Below are 16,093 nucleotides of genomic sequence, written 5' to 3' on the forward strand. Positions count from 1 at the left end.
TGTGAGGGGCAGAGCATGAGGGGCGGGACCCGGGTGTGAGGGGCGGAGCGTGAGGGGCGGGACCTGGTGTGAGGGGCGGAGCGTGAGGGGCAGAGCGTGAGGGGCAGAGCATGAGGGGCGGGACCCGGGTGTGAGGGGCGGAGCGTGAGGGGCGGGACCCGGTGTGAGGGGCGGAGCGTGAGGGGCAGGACCCGCGGGACCCGCGGGCGAGCACGGAGTGTGGTCGCAGGACTATTGAGGCCTTGCCCACAGGTCCCCTGAGGGACCCACCAGGGCCCGCAAAACACACGGGGCTCCCTGACGTGTGCTCTTCTTTCCAGTTTTCTTGCAAGGACATGTCACCTCAATTTACACGCAGTCGCAATGGGCGAGACATGCAGCTCCCTTGGCTTCCCAGATGACGCAGTGGATAAAGAATCTGCCTGCCAATGCAGGAGACACAGGAGACGTGCATTTGATCCCTGAGTCAGGAGGATCCCCTGGAGAAGGGCCTGGCGATCCGCTCCAATATTTCTGCTTAGAGAATCCCTCGGACAGAGGAGCCTGGTGGAGTGCAGCCCGTGGGGTCACAAAGAGTCAGACGCAATTGAGCATGCACGCAACTCCCTGAAGCCAGCAGGAGACACTGGAAAATACTGGTATATTTGTTTTTAAAAGAACATTTTGAAAACAATTGAAATAAATCTTAGAAATGTCACCCACTTCAGAAAGCCTCCCCTCATTAGACGCGCATTCCCCTCCACTCACCCTCAACAGTATCTTATGTCTCCCACTGCCAGCGGCGTCACAGGCAACCTTAGAGCCCAAGGATCCACATCCTTTCCACCAGAGAGGATGAGCAGGATGGTGGGACCTGTCCATCACCTTTCTATCTGCAAAGCTTGAAGCCCTCCGTAGACATTTGCTGTTCTCTAGCCGATAAGTCATGTCCAATTCTTTGTGATCCCATGGACTGCAGCATGCCAGGCTCTTCTGTCCATGGGATTTCCCAGGCAAAAAAAAACTAGAGTGGGTTCCCATTTCCTTCTCAAGAGGATCTTCCAGGATCAGGGATCAAACCCACATCCTGCATTGGCAGGTAAATTCTTTACCATTGAACCATCAATAAACATTTAGTGACCGAATATTACTTAGGACTGAAAACAATTTTAAAGATAACCAAGTTCAAACTCCATATAGGTGACTAAGAAAACCATAGTCTTCTTCACAAAGGTTGACTTGGCAGGGCCAGGGTCCCCATTTCCACTCTTAGACTCTCTTACCTCACTCTGCTGAATTTTAAATGCCACTTTTCAGCACTCCCACCTTTTACACATTACACTTTGTCAGTTCAGGAATACAAAAAATGTTTGGGTTGTAACAGGGTTTTGCTCATACAATTGTCTTTTTTCCCTATTAAATGTAAAAGCACACTCTGAGAAAATAGATCTGCTAATTGAATTTATTTCTAGATTTATTTTACATGTTTTGAGTTTGTTATAAATGCAGCTTTGAAAGGTTGAATTTTAAACAATTTAGTGGCCTTTTTTCCTTTGCTCGGTTTCTCAGACACAGAGGAGAGCCTGAGAGCAAGAGAACGCACGTGGCTGTCAGAAGGTACAGCAGGTGGTTTCCTGCTCTGGATGCATGGACACCTGTGGCTCCAGCAACAGTGAGAACTGGACAGGGAACACCAGACCGGTTCCAAGCAGGAAAAGGGGTACGTCAAGGCTGTATATTGTCACCCTGCTTATTTAACTTATATGCAGAGTACATCATGAGAAACGCTGGGCTGGAAGAAGCACAAGCTGGAATCATGGTTTCGGGGAGAAATACCAATAACCTCAGATATGCAGATGACACCAGCCTTATGGCAGAAAGTGAAGAGGAACTAAAAAGCCTCTTGATGAACGTCAAAGAGGAGAGTGAAAAAGTTGGCTTAAAGCGCAACATTCAGAAAACGAAGATCATGGCATCTGGTCCCATCACTTCATGGCAAATAGATGGGGAAACAATGGAAACAGTGACAGACTTTATTTTTGGGGGCTTCAAAATCACTGCAGATGGTGACTGCAGCCATGAAATTAAAAGACGCTTGCTCCTTGGAAGAAAAGTTATGACCAACCTAGATAGCATATTAAAAAGTAGAGACATTACTTTGCCAACAAAGATCCATCTAGTCAAAGCTATGGATTTTCCAGTAGTCATGTATGGATGTGAGAGTTGGACTGTGAAGAAAGCTGAGTGCCAAAGAATTGATGCTTTTGAACTGTGGTGTTGGAGAAGACTCTTGAGAGTCCCTTGGACTGCAAGGAGATCCAACCAGTCCATCCTAAAGGAAATCAGTCCTGAATGTTCACTGGAAGGATTGATGCTGAAGCTGAAACTCCAATACTTTGGCCTCCTGATGCGAAGAACTGACTCATTTGAAAAGACCGTGATGCTGGGAAAGATTGAGGGCAGGAGGAGAAGGGGACAACAGAGGATGAGATGATTGGATGGCATCACGGACATGAGTTTGGGTCAACTCTGGGATTGGTGATGCACAGGGAGACCTGGCATGCTGCAGTCCACGGGGTTGCAAAGAGTCAGACATGACTGAGCGACTGAACTGAACTGAACTGGGTCCCACGTTTGGTTCTGAGTCAGTCATTTACAGTTGATGCTCTTGGCTTCTTCAAATGGCTTGGTTGACCGTCTTCAGACTTGCAGGGCCACCCAGATCAGAAGTTTGCCGCCTTTTAACAAGGTCGTTCATTTCCTCTCAGGTACCTTGGCAAACATCCTAGGCCCTGGTTGACCCCCGAGGCCGCCTGCCTGCTGGGGGCTCCCCCAGGGGAACTTCAGGAATGACCCAGGATATTATTTTTAAATCCCCTGAATCCGACTCAGTTGTTGGGCTCAGATATAAGAAGTGTGAAGCCCCACAGGAATCCTTTCTCCCTAGACAGGCTCGGGCACTGGTGAGAATGCACCAGGTGAGTAAAAACGGACGCTAAGCAGAAGCGCCAGCAGCAGCCCGGGAAGCCAGTGACCTCCAGGGCTGGAAACCTTCAGCAGGCCACTCCCCACCCCCACACACGCTTCTCCAGTGTCCACATACCTAACCCACAGGAAGCCTTCCAAGGCTTGTCTAAAGAGCTCTGAGCATCTGTATTGTTTTAATCTCATCACATAAGATTTTCCTCTCCCTGCTCTTTCCAGACTGAAGGGGTGAGTCTGGACGTGACCTTTTCTGGAAGGGCTGAGATCGGTGTGAGCCTCTGACAGGGACGCTTTGCAGCTTTCCTCACTGGAGGCACAGAGAAATCAACATGAGGAAAAGCAGGATTCGGTGTGCTAACATTCACTCGCGTGCACACACCCCTGAAGCCCCAGAACCTCGCACAACGAGGGGCTTCAGAAGCAGACAGTCAGGAGGAGCAGAGGGGCTCCAGACGGAAGCACAGAGGGCCGCGGGTGGAGGGGAGGGGTCTGAGGAGGTGCCGGCCGGCCTGGTGGGCCTCACCCCCTCCCGGGCAGAGGGAAGACGGGAGACCCAGCAGGGCGGGCGGCCGGGGCAGCTGAAGAAACGAGGGTACCCGGGTCCCTTCAGAACAGTGCCACAGCGCTCGCTCCCCAAAGCCGAAGGAGGTGACAGTCCCCCCGCCACCTGCCCAAGGCTGGGCTCCAGTCTTAACTTGGGTCCAGAGTGGGTAAAGAGCTATTTCTGAACATGGACCCGTTTTGCCTTATTTCTTCATCCTCTTATAAAACCCTGGACACGGGGCAGGGGTGCTGGGCACTGTGAGCGCACACCTGCAAACCCAAACTCTGCAGCAGCTCCACACGCCCCTGCGGCACCAGATAGGGGCACTCTGCTCGCTCTGAGCCCCGGATGAGAGCCCACGGCCCCACGTCCAGCCGCGAGGCCGGACCCCCAGCAGCATCAGTGACCAGGTTACCCTCCAGCATCAGGGTCTTTGAAAGTCTTTCCTTTTCATCTCTCCTCGGGCTGCAGAGGCTTGTGCTTAAAGTCTCAGAAATCATGACTTTTCTTTATAAATAAGATGGGAGGGAATTTCTGACCAGAGAATGCTGCCTATCCACAGGGGTTGGGGAAGCTGGGAGACTGGCCTGAGAGTTTCCAGGGGGTCCCTCCACTGAACCCAGAAACCTTTTCTCCTCAGGGTTCCTGGCAGCTCTGCAGCCTTTCAACCAGGCTGCTCCTTCGGACTTGAGGATTATTTGTGCTCCAAAGAATATTGGGGCTGCCCTGGTGGCTCAGTAGTAAAGAATCTGCCTGCCAGTGTAGGAGACACAGGTTTGATCCCTGATCCAGGAAGATTCAACATACCTCAGAGCAACTAAGCCCATGTTCCATGACTACTGAGCCTGTGCTGAAGAGCCCAGGAGCCACCAGTACTGAGCCCATATGCAGCAACTCCTAAAGTCTGCACACCCAGGAGCCCGCACTCTGCAGCAAGAGAAGCCGCCGCAGTGAGAAGCCCGAGAGCCGCAGCTAGAGAGGACCCCCCCCCCCAACCCAGCACCAAGGGGATAGCCTGTGCAGCACTGAAGGCCCGGCACAGCCAAAAACAAATAAACACATAAATACATAAAAAATTTTAAAAAAGGAACGTCAGTCTCCCTTCCCATCTGGTTCCGGTGATCCGGGTAGCGTTAGGTTATTTTTCAGCACTTTTCTGCTCCTTTCATCTGGAAAGCAGCAGAGGAGGTACAGCATCTGGGGGTTCCACAGGATCTGTGACTTCTTTTTCCTCCTTTCCAAATGCTCTGGGGTCTGCTGAGCTCAAACCACAAACCCATAGACACTGGGTGTCTTAAGCATTCACTGTGGTATGAAAAAAAAACTAATTTTTAAAAAATTTCTGGGGGGAAAAATGTTTGGAGGAGCCTGGTAGGCTACAGTTCATGGGGTCGCTATGAGTCAGACATGACTGAGCGACTTCACTTTCACTTTTCACCTTCATGCATTGGAGAAGGAAATGGCAACCCACTCCAGTATTCTTGCCTGGAGAATCCCAGGGACAGGGGTGCCTGGTGGAAGGCTATCTATGGGGTCCCACAGAGTCAGACACGACTGAAGCGACCCAGCAGCGGCGGCAGCAGCTCTCAAATTAAATTTCACTGTTGCCAGTGCTTCCATCCTCTGATCTGGTCTTTTTTACACCCTTCCGCGCTTTTCTAAACACTGGAGCAAACTTTCAGTGACCACACCAGGCAGCAGGCTCTGTGTGCTCACTGACCACAGGACGACAGGCCAGGGTCCCCTCTCCTTCCCTCCATGACCCTGAAAAGAATCGCCACTAACCCACCTCTGTTCCAGGGACAATAGGATGCCGCTCCAGGTCATTTCATTTTCTTTCCTCAATATTCCTCAGTCTCCACATGGATAAAATAAGGTTAATCTAGAAAAATCTCTAACACCCCTTGCGTGGCTTGCATTCAGTCGTGTCCAACTCTGGGGACTGTGGTCCACCAGGCTCCTCTGCTTCTCCAGGCAAGAATACTGGAGCGGGTTGCCATGCCCTCCTCCAGGGGATCTTCCTGACCCAGGGATTGAACCCGTGTCTCCTGCACTGCAGGTGTAGATTCCTCACCCCTTCCAGCTCTATAATCCCATGATCTTAAAACATATCCTCCATCCTTAGCTCAGCTGTGTGTCCTGACACCTTCATGTGCTTCCAGGTACTTCTCTAGTGAGTTCAGTCTGGGCAGTTTGGAGATCGGTATGATAAATAAACCATCCTGCATGCAGACAGGAAGCCCCAGTCACAGGTCTCTGAATGTCAAGGACTGAAGGCAACACTGCCCATCAGAAAAGAACTTGCAAACCTTCTTGACTGGACAGGCAGGATGGGCCAATTCCTTTTGCACCTTTTTAATAGCTCTCACACTTCTTTTTCTCTCGGATTAAAAAAAAAAAAAACAACTCATAGCTTAAATTTTGAGGCTATTAAAACATGAGTCAACTCAACACACACAAAGATGAGCAGCAGCGGAGCTTGGCGGGTCAGATGGCTGGCGCGCCTGCCATTACATCCCCATGGCGGAAAGCCTTCCGCTGACGCTCGGCACCTGGCTCCAAGCTTGGAGAGGGTGGCCTGAGATCAGCCAAAACAGAACAAAATTATAAGCATGAAATGAGCTGCTGAAGACAATTCACAGGCAACCCCAGCAACAGCCGAGGCTTTCTCAGGTATTAGAGTCTGTCCTGGGCAAGCCTGTGCGTGTTACCATCTGAGGCCAACAGAGGACTCAGAACAGAATCACAGACGGGACCAGAGTCGGCTGACAGCCTCTCTGTTAGTAGCTCAGCCATGTCTGATTCTTTGTGACTCTATAGACTGTAGCCTGCCTGGCTCCTCTGTCCATGGGATTTTCCAAGCAAGAACACCGGAGTGGGTTGCCATGCCCTTCTCCAGGGGATCTTCCCGACCCAGGGACTGAACCCGGGTCTCCTGCATTGCAGGCAGATTCTTTACTGTCTGAGTCACCAGGGAGGCTCCTTTAGGGAACCCTGCACCCGGCCTGTCACCCTCTTGGTTCCCACCCAACCTTCCTCTCTCGTCCCGTCTGTGGGATGGACATCCTCAGAGTTCTCTCCTGGCCTCTAACTTCTCTTCTTCCCCTCTATAGTCTCTCTCCAGCAAAATAACCCACTTCTAACACAAGAAACAAACAAACAAAAAACCAGAACAACTGGAGCAAGTGCCTGGAGCACACGATTTAAGCGATGGTGGCCACAGAGGCCTGGCACATGCCATCCAGATGTGCCCACTGTCCCTCACTGTCTGCCACATGCCATCCAGATATGCCCACTGTCCCCCGCCGTCTGGCACATGCCATCCAGATATGCCCACTGTCCCCCACCTCCCCATAATTCCTTTCTCGGTTACAGTTATGACTTTGCCTGTCACAGCTCAGATTCTGCTCCACGCGATGTATTTTCAGCACTGGGTAATTCCCCTGCCTCCAAACTCCCCCTCCCCTCCACTGATCCAGCTTTTCAGGGAGGCCATGGCCAGAGCTAGGGCCCAGGCCCACGAGTTCACAGATGTTCACAGCTGGGCAGCTTCAGGGGTCATCTGTCCAGTGAAATGGATGTTGGATTATTCAAGCCAACAAGAGCATCTGCAACTCCTGATGAAAAGGCAGCACGAAGCCCATGAGGCCAAGAAGGAACCACCTGTGACGCTGGCCGAGAGCAGCGACAGCCCAGCCGGTGGGAGCCGCCTATGATGCTGGCCAAGAGCAGTGATAGCCCAGCCGGTTCACCGACCATCAGGAGCAAATGAAGTTCATGTTCAGCAAAGTTCACTTTCCAAAAAGACCTGCCCTGTGTGTGTGAAAGCCACAGTGATAAATTTGCTGGATTTAGCCCACGTGGCCACCCAGAGCCAAAGAGAACAAACAACATAACGGGAAATTCTCCGAGCCCCGGGTAATCCTGCCAGGGCTCACAGGACTAAGCCCTAAGTCACACAAAATGAACTGGTTAGTTTTCCCATTAATCGTGTGTGCCCAAACAACAGAAGTGCAGGCATTAAAAATACTCAGCTCAGAGACACTCGTCCCCACAAAGTAACAGTTAAAAACACTCCGTTCAGAAACATTCATCAAAATAAAATAATAGTCTCCAGGCTACTTACATCTGTGTCGGGTCCTTTATCCGCCCCCGGACAAGAAAAAGTAACAAATTCATGGCACCTCTTGTGAACCACAAAACAGCAAACTGGTGGAGAGAAAAGAAACTAAAGTTAGAAGAGTGCACTGAACACACAAAGCTGTGTCCTCCAGAAAGGCCCACCTGCTGTCAGAAGCCAAAGTAATCTCACCACAGACAGAATCTCATAAACGGCAATCAGACAGCATTTCACTGGAGACTGGGCCTCGCTTGGCATTGCTTGGATTCCCAGATAACAGAACCACAAAATGCCAGCACGGACACGGCACAGGAGACCGAAAGCTTAGCTGTGTCCTCTAAAGCTGCGGGAAGAGGACCAGGGGTGGTTAGACCCTTCTCCCGAGGCACAAACCAGGAAGCTACATGTAAAGCACTCTGCGCTCCCCCCTCCCCTCCACCGACACACACAGGTGTGTAAACGTGGATAAACGTTAGACCCTGTAAGATATAAGGAGAATAACTTATTACAAATAATACGTGAGTATCACCAAGGACTTCCTTAACAGAATTCTGAGCTTCAAGAACTCCTTAAGACACAAACCAGATCTACGGAAAATAGCCCTTTGAAGTGGTGAAAAGTTGGAAAGCACCCTCTCTCTTGAATCTACCAGCTGGGGGGCGTCACCCACAGATATACCAAACCACTACGCAGCAAGCATTTTCCAAACAATAGGGCTTTCATAAGTCTTCCTGAAGATGAATCAATAAAAAAATCATGAGTTACAGAAACTAGTAAGTCAGGTTTTTATGAAAAGTATAACATGGAGGACACAGAAAATATAAATAAATGTCCTAGGCCACCCTCCCGCTAAACGTGCAGCACCAGCTCCAAGGCGCACAGCCTACGGCTCCCTTGTTTTCTGCTGAACAATAAGTTGGGCTTCCCTGGTGGCTCAGACAGTAAAGACCCCCCCCACCCCCCGCTGCAATGCAGGAGACCTGGGTTCCAACCCTGGCTCGGGAAGATCTCCTGGAGAAGGGAATGGTAACCCACTCCAGTATTCTTTTTTTTTTCCTTTGAGACTAATTACTTTACAATATTGTACTGGTTTTGCCATACATTGATATGAATCATCTATGAGTGTACATGTGTTCCCCATCCTGAACCCCCTCCCACCTCCCTCCCCATCCCAACCCTTTGGGTTGTTCCAGAGCACCGGCTTTGAGTGTCCTGTTTCGTGCATCAAACCTAGACTGGCGATCTGTTTCGCATTTGGTAATATACAAGTTTCAATGCTATTCTCTCAAATCATCCCTCTCTCGCCTTCTCCCACAGAGTCCAAAAGTCTGTTCTTTACATCTGTGTCTCTTTTGCTGTCTCGCATATAGGGTCATCTTTACCATCTTTCTAAATTCCATATATATGCATTAATATACTGTATTGGTGTTTTTCTTTCTGACTTACTTCACTCTGTATAATAGGCTCCAGTTTCATCCACCTCATTAGAACTGATTCAAATACATTTTTTAATGGCTGAGTAATATTCCATTGTGTATATGTACCACAGCTTTCTTAGCCATTCATCTGCTGATGGACATCTAGGTTGCTTCCATGTCCTGGCTATTGTAAACAATGCTGTGATGAACATTGGGGTACACGTGTCTCTTTCAATTCTGGTTTCCTTGGTGTGTATACCTAGCAGTGGGGTTGTACAGCTTTTCTATTTCCAGTTTTTTAAGGAATCTCCACACCGTTCTCCATAGTGGCTGCCACTCCAGTATTTCTGCCTGGAGAATTCCGTAGACAGAGGAGCCTGGAGGGCTATAGTCCATAGGGTCGCAAAGCGTTGGACACGACTGAGCGACTAACACTTTCACTTTCAGCTAAAAAAACAACATTCGTTCAGAAATTCTGGGTGAGTCCTACATAGAGGGCAAGCGAGACCTCCCCAGGCCCTGGCTCTCTTCTGCTGCTGCTGAGGATGCTTCACCTTCCTGCACACACGTCAGGAGGCAGGGCCCACTGAAGAGGGCAGGAGAGGGTGGGAGAGGGCGGTAGTTCTTCTGCAAGCCGAGACCCCAAGATCGAGGGGGCACTTAGAGGCCTGGTGGGGCCGTTCAGGGCGTTTGTGTGCAGCACGAGCAGCCACCGAAGGGTCTGAACCCGAGTGACGAAAGCCCTTCCTCGGCTTCTGACGGGCGGATGGTGGTGACGGGAAGGGTTCGCTGGGACAGGTCAGGGCCCTAAGGACTGGGGAGGGGGGCGTCCTCGGTAGTCTAGGATTGAAAGTGATGGCCATCACTGTTCGACCTGTGAGAGACGGAGGCGTGAGATGCCAGGGACCCCGAGGAGGACCTGCCGGCTGACCACAGACACTGCCTGTCAGCCTCCTGCCAAGGGCTTGCTACTCCGCGGGTCACGCATCTCACTGAATCCTCACAGCGCTACTTAATACACTCCGACATCTGTGTCTTATGGATGGGAAAGCATTGCACTCATCTCTGGTGTCTAGTCTGTATAAGCTCGTGATGTTTGCAGACAGGAGAGGGGGTGGGAGAGACGGACAGACGGAGCGATGAACAGGGCAGATGGACACGGGTCTTCTGGACAGTCACCTCTCCGTGCAGAGGAGCCAGGAGCCAAACTAACGTTTGCTGGGCCCCACGCCCCTGCCCACCTCACACTGGTGGACGGGAGAGGAAAAGGTGATGAAGGAGACGCAGGGTCTGCACATGGTGCCAGGGACACGCCTGCCTGGAAAAATAGCTCCAAGTATAGTTAGTAAGTATATAAAAGTGAATACACAGCACGGGCTGGGCAGAAGGTTCCTTCAGGTTTTTCTGTGATGTTATGATGCTACCTTTTGTCCAGCCCACTGCGTGTGTGTGTGTGAGAAACCCAGAGCGTGAAGCTCTGGGTGTACGTGTCAGGGAAGCAGGATAAAGGATGACTGCTTTCTTTTTAAACAGCTTTAAGATAGTCATAATACAACGTCAATGCAAAAGCGTATCTTTAAAAACAAAACCCTCAGGCTGGGCACGAGCAGGCAGAACGGGGTACTTAGGGAGCTGCCCCCCGGCAGGTGGACGGTTAGCGAAGGCCTCCCTTCAGGACAGGGAAGCCTGGGTGAGGTGCTGGCTGCGGGCCTCCCGGGGCGAGACCCCACAGAGGCGCCCCCGGCCCTCACCGCCCCAGCGCCGCGGCCTCCCGGCCGTGTCCGGCCCCATCGCAGGCTCCTGAGGACTGACGGACAGCAGCGCGGACGTTCAGACCAGGCCCATCAGCCACTCTCCCCGACACGGACTCGGCTCCACTCGCGGAATGAGGAAGACAAGGGCCACAGGGCCCGTTTCCTCTCCACGGTTCATTACAGAGACGCTATGTGGAGCGGACACGGAGCATGCTGAGTCCCTGCTCAGCGCGCCAGCCTTCGAGAGCTTCCTCTAGTCCAGGCTACAGCTGATAAACCCCTACAGATCAGGCTGGTGTCTGTGCCTGCCAGTGCGCTCAGCTCTCCAGCGGGAACTGCATAGACTGTACACCTGGAATCCCCAGTCCAGTCATATCCTGCAATCAGGCCCGCACTGAACAATATAATCTGAAGGGGCAGCAAAAGCCCCCAGAGAGCTGCTCCCCCCTGAGTGATCCAGGTGGGTTCAAGGACTCAGAGATGAGATAAAGAAAAGGAACCTGCTCCCCCCACCCCCGCCCCGGGGGCGGGGGGTTGCTGATTACAAAGAGGGAGCAGGGAGACCCTCTCCATTCAAGCCCACAGAGTTTGCTTGGAAAGATAAAAGGTTTTGGAAGTGCTTGGTGGTGACAGTTGTACTGTCTGTGTGCACTAAGTCCCCCGAGCTGTGCGTGTAAACACGGTTAAAATCTCAAGTTCTAAGTTACACACACTTTTGTTGTTGAGTCGCTAAGTCATGTCTGACTCTTTGCGACCCCATGGACTGTAGCATCCCAGGCTCACCACGATATAATTTATGCATCAACCTGGAGTGAGATTTATGAAGTTATAAATAAGATGCACAGACATGGAGTCTTGCTTATGTAGATTTACGGCTTTTTTTGTTCCCAGTGGACCTGGCTGCAAAACCAAGGAAGTATTTACTTCCATTTCATTAGGTTCTACATAAAGTCCATGCCAGATTAGAGGGGAGACGCGGGAAAAAATGAGTTTTCAGAGCCAAGGACTCACATGATCTCAGAGGATTAGAAATGGGCTCCTCCGACCTTCACGTCTCTGTGCAAAGGGTCAGCATCAGCACCAGGGATGGAAACCAGGGCCTCACCCCCAGAGCCCGGCTCTCCACCCCATCCTCGGGACCGGCTGTCACCTCTTTACGTGTAAAACAGGGTCATCCCTGTTCACACACCACATGGATCACAGGCTTGCTGAGGGGAGAAAGTACATACTTAGGTATCACCTTCCATTTTGCTTAAACAATAATTTCCTTTCACCCTCAAGTCTTAAGTCCATATCATTTCAAATTCAGCTCATAGTCATGTAAAATGGAACATGTGCATACAAGTCCCGTTGTCCAAAATTAATGGGGTAAAAGCCATTACGTAACAAACCTGCAATTCAAAAAAGGAGCCTACTAAATTTAATAGTTTGACTTCATTTAGAGCGGAAGACAGGCAGCCAAGCTTCTGAGAGCTCCTTTTTTAAATACATAAATGGCTGCCATCACGTGAGATGGTTTTAATTAAATCTTGCTTAGCTGGAAGGGATTAATGAAAGGTAACGTCACATCAGAACACAGTGAAAGGAAAACCTCTAAGGCGAGCGAACTGCTTTCAGCTTTGCGGGGAAAGTAACGAAAACCTGAGCCTATATTCCATTCTCATATTAAAAGAAAATTACTGGTTTAGGTTTGTAACAATAAAAACGGTCTTCTTGTGTGATGCATGTTAAAGTTGTGTGAAAACAAGCCGAATCAACGCACTCTGTCACACCGTGCGATCTGCCATTCTGCAGCCAGCACGCTGACTCTGCCCAAGCCTCTGTGCACATTCTCCCGAGTAAACTGTGTCAAAACCCCCAATATTCAACATTTCCCCCTTCCCCAGAGGAATTGCCTATGACCCCCTCCTCAGCTTTCTATCACCAAGTCCCACACATGCTGTCTCCTTTGTGTCACTCCCTGCTTGGAGCTGAGATGTATTTTGAAGAAAGAGCTGAGGGACTGAACGTGAGGTGTGAAGGGGAGAGACCAGAGGTGGCCCTCGTGTTCCTGGCCAGAGAATCTAGGCCAACAGTGTGGCCACGGTGAAGCCAAGAGGAGAGCCCTGGGGTGAAACAGAGCAGAGAAGACCAGGAGGGAGAGACAGACAGGCAGACAGAGAAGCAGGTCTGTGTCAGGTTGGCATTCCGCTTCCATATTATGCATGTCTATGATCCATCAACGGAGATCACTCTGCTGCTTTTCAGACTGCACCCAAGCCCTGCATTTCAGACTCTTCTGCTGACTAGGAGGGCTACTCCATTTCTTCTAAGAGATTCTTGCCCACAATACCTTGGTCACCTGATGTGAAGAGCCAACTCACTGGAAAAGACTATGATGCTGGGAAAAACTGAGGGCAGGAGAAGGGGATGACAGAGGATGAGACGGCTGGATGGTATCATCGACTCAATGGACATGAGTTTGAGCAAGCTCCAGGAGACAGTGAAGGACAGAGGAGACTGTTGTGCTGCAGTCCACGGGGTTGCAAAGAGTCAGATAAGACTTAGCATCTCAACAACAACAACAAATGATCCATCAAATACCCTTTAAATTTTTCATTCTCTTGAGACTTCCCTGGTGGTTGGGTGGCTAAGACTGTGCTGCCAGTCAGGGGTCCCGGGTTCCACCCCAGTCAGAGAACTAGAACCCACGCACCACAACTGAGAGGCCACCTGCGGTGAAGACCTGGTGCAGCCAAATAAAGATTTTAAAAAATAATGACATATACTCTAAATTTTTCATTTTCTTCATATACAGCTGCCCTTCATACATATGATCTAATTTAATGCACCTGAACACAGCAGCTCCTAAGTACATGCTTTTTACTGCTAATGCCCACTGGAACCGAGCAGCTGAAAGAGTCCTAAATGACAAAAAAGACCAAAAGGTGGTGGAAATGAGTGGAGCAGGCCGGGGGCCTGCCTGCTGTAATGACGACGCGAGGCTCTAAGAGGCAAAGCTCATGCCACTTGCGTAAGGCCGCCCCAAATCTTCCCAAGAAAGGCAGGAAAAGAAGCTGCAGGTCCAGGATTCTGGAAGGATGGAAGGCAGTAAAAACACGCAGGAATCAGGCTTCAATTCTCAGTGACGACGAAACCTCCAGCTCACAAGTGCATTCCACCTGCCTGGAGCACCAGCAGGGACGAGCCTGACTCTCGCTCCAGGGGGACTGAGCGTCAGGAAGTGTAACCCACGGATCTCGCCTTTTCTCCGTTTGGCCAAATAATGTGTTTTTCTCAGTGTGTCTGTGCAAGGCTTAGTCAGCCTTATAATAACTTACAAACGTATAATAACTTCACTCATTCATTCCATTCCTCAGCAAACATTTATAAAGCACCTACCGCCCACCCCTGCTCCCCTAGATGGACAAGACACAGAGCGTTTGCCTTTCAGGAGCGCGGAGGCCAGTTAAGAAGAAGGACATGTAAAGGAAGAGGCATCTGTCATTTCTCTGTCCCCACCTCTTCCTCCCTTTATCTCCCACTTTTCTCTCTCCTTCAATTATAATGCAAAGACCAAGGTATATTTTATGTTATTGAACAGCTTTTACCTTTGTCTTTATTTATTTATTTTTGATGTAGACCATTTTCAAAGCCAATGCAGATGCCAGAGACTCAGGTTCAATCCCTGGGTTGGGAAGATCCTCTGGAGGAGGAAATGGCAGCCCACTCCAGTATTCTTGCCTGGAGAATCCCAAGGACAGAGGAGCCTGGCTATAGTCCATGGGGTCACAAAAAGTCGGACACAACTTAGCAACTAAACTACAACAATATACATACATACACTCATATACATAATATATATATACACACACACATACATATATACACAAAAACCAAGGCAGTATCTAGAAAGTTAATAATTCAATAAATAAAAATGATACTCAAACGGCATATGTGTGCTTAAGAGCAGAGCAACACCCCGGTTCTCAAATGGATCCCAGTTGCTAAGAGCAGATAAGTCTGCAGCATCCAGGCAAAGCTTCGTACGAAAGTCAACTTCAGATTTCACCCACGGGGATGAACAGGAACAGGCTGGAAGGGCTTTGGGGGCGATCATCGCCAGGAGCTCCATGGGACAGCATGTTCGTGTCTGAAAACTCCCTGCATCACCAGTGAACAGTGAGCTCAGCTTTAAGTCCAAAGCAGCAGTGAGCAATAAACAAACATGTGAATTAGGTTCTGCACACACTTCCATGGGGAAAACTAAAGGCCCACAAAGATCACGGGTGACTGTAGGCAAAAAAAGTTATTTCAAACCTAAATTGCTGATGTGAAATGGAAAGGGTGCGATTTAAAAATATCAGGGGCATTGGTACAGACTCATCTTCTCACAGCTATCAACGGGTTTAATAAAGTCAGAATTCTTAAAGGGTTCAGTAGAGAAGGGTTATCAGGAGTCCCAACGTAAAAATCATGGACTTTTTTTATATGTCCTGCTTTATGTATTAGCTAGTGTTTGCAATCAAAAGCATAACAATGACTCTATTTGCTTGATGCTTGCTGATTCTGTAAAGCACTTTCTCAATCTTTATTGATGATATAACACATGTTCCTACACAAATATTAAGCCACCCAGAAAACAAACAGTTGTCTTCCTCAAGGGACCCAGAGTTCAGGGAAGTCACCTTTACATTCACCTCCATGAAGATTATTACCAATTTAAAAGGCTGTAAACATCACTGGGTATCTGAGAATAACAGCCCTGGGGAGAGCTCAGAAAGACTCCACTGCTGTAGTTCCCAAACTGTGCCCCCTGGGAGCTTTTTCTGGGCAGAGTCGGGGAGGTGAGTGATGAAGTTATACTCTCCCCAGCCTCAACTTGTCTCTCCTTTAATCCAAGGCTACAGACTAAGCCTCAAGTCCAAGTCCTGCTATCCTAGCAGCCTCACGAAGAGTCAACATCTTCAGCACATATTTGTTCAGTAAACAAGCCACTTGGTTACAAGCTGAAGGTCGGGGCAAAGCCAAGAGCTGTGTCTATCTTTCTGGAGTTCGTACATTTCATAATCTATATCCATTGACTTTCAAAATAAAGTTGCATGTTTGTTCATGTGGCCACACCTTCCACAAATACCCGTGAAGTTCCGAGGAAAAAGCCAGGACGGCTGGCAGGCACAGAAGGACGTGGGGTTTCATAAAGCACTGTTCCTCACAGACCTCTGTCTGCATGGGATGCCAAAAGCCACCTGAGAAGAGACGGTGAAAATCCTGAATGCAGTTTCAAGAAAGATGATGTGCTGGAGTGTTGGGA

At 49.7% G+C, this 16,093-nt stretch overlaps 1 protein-coding gene across 7 annotated transcripts in view; it reads right to left on the reverse strand.

Annotated features, from left to right (window-relative positions):
- PRKCA (protein kinase C alpha) overlaps positions 1–16,093 on the reverse strand; it is a 301,651-nt gene that overhangs the window by 160,487 nt on the left and 125,071 nt on the right. For 5 of the 7 annotated variants that reach the window (XM_086355743.1, XM_086355745.1, XM_086355741.1 and 2 more), the window contains exon 3: positions 7,635–7,717. The exons of the other annotated variants lie outside the window; for them this stretch is intronic. In XM_086355743.1, the coding sequence (XP_086211869.1) occupies positions 7,635–7,717 (83 nt within the window). The remainder of the gene's footprint in view (positions 1–7,634; positions 7,718–16,093) is intronic. 7 annotated transcript variants of the gene reach the window in all.

This window comes from Bos grunniens, chromosome 19, assembly GCF_055505025.1.
Source record: "Bos grunniens cultivar Pamir isolate PY7600 chromosome 19, Bosgru_T2T1.0, whole genome shotgun sequence".
Taxonomy (NCBI): domain Eukaryota; kingdom Metazoa; phylum Chordata; class Mammalia; order Artiodactyla; family Bovidae; genus Bos; species Bos grunniens.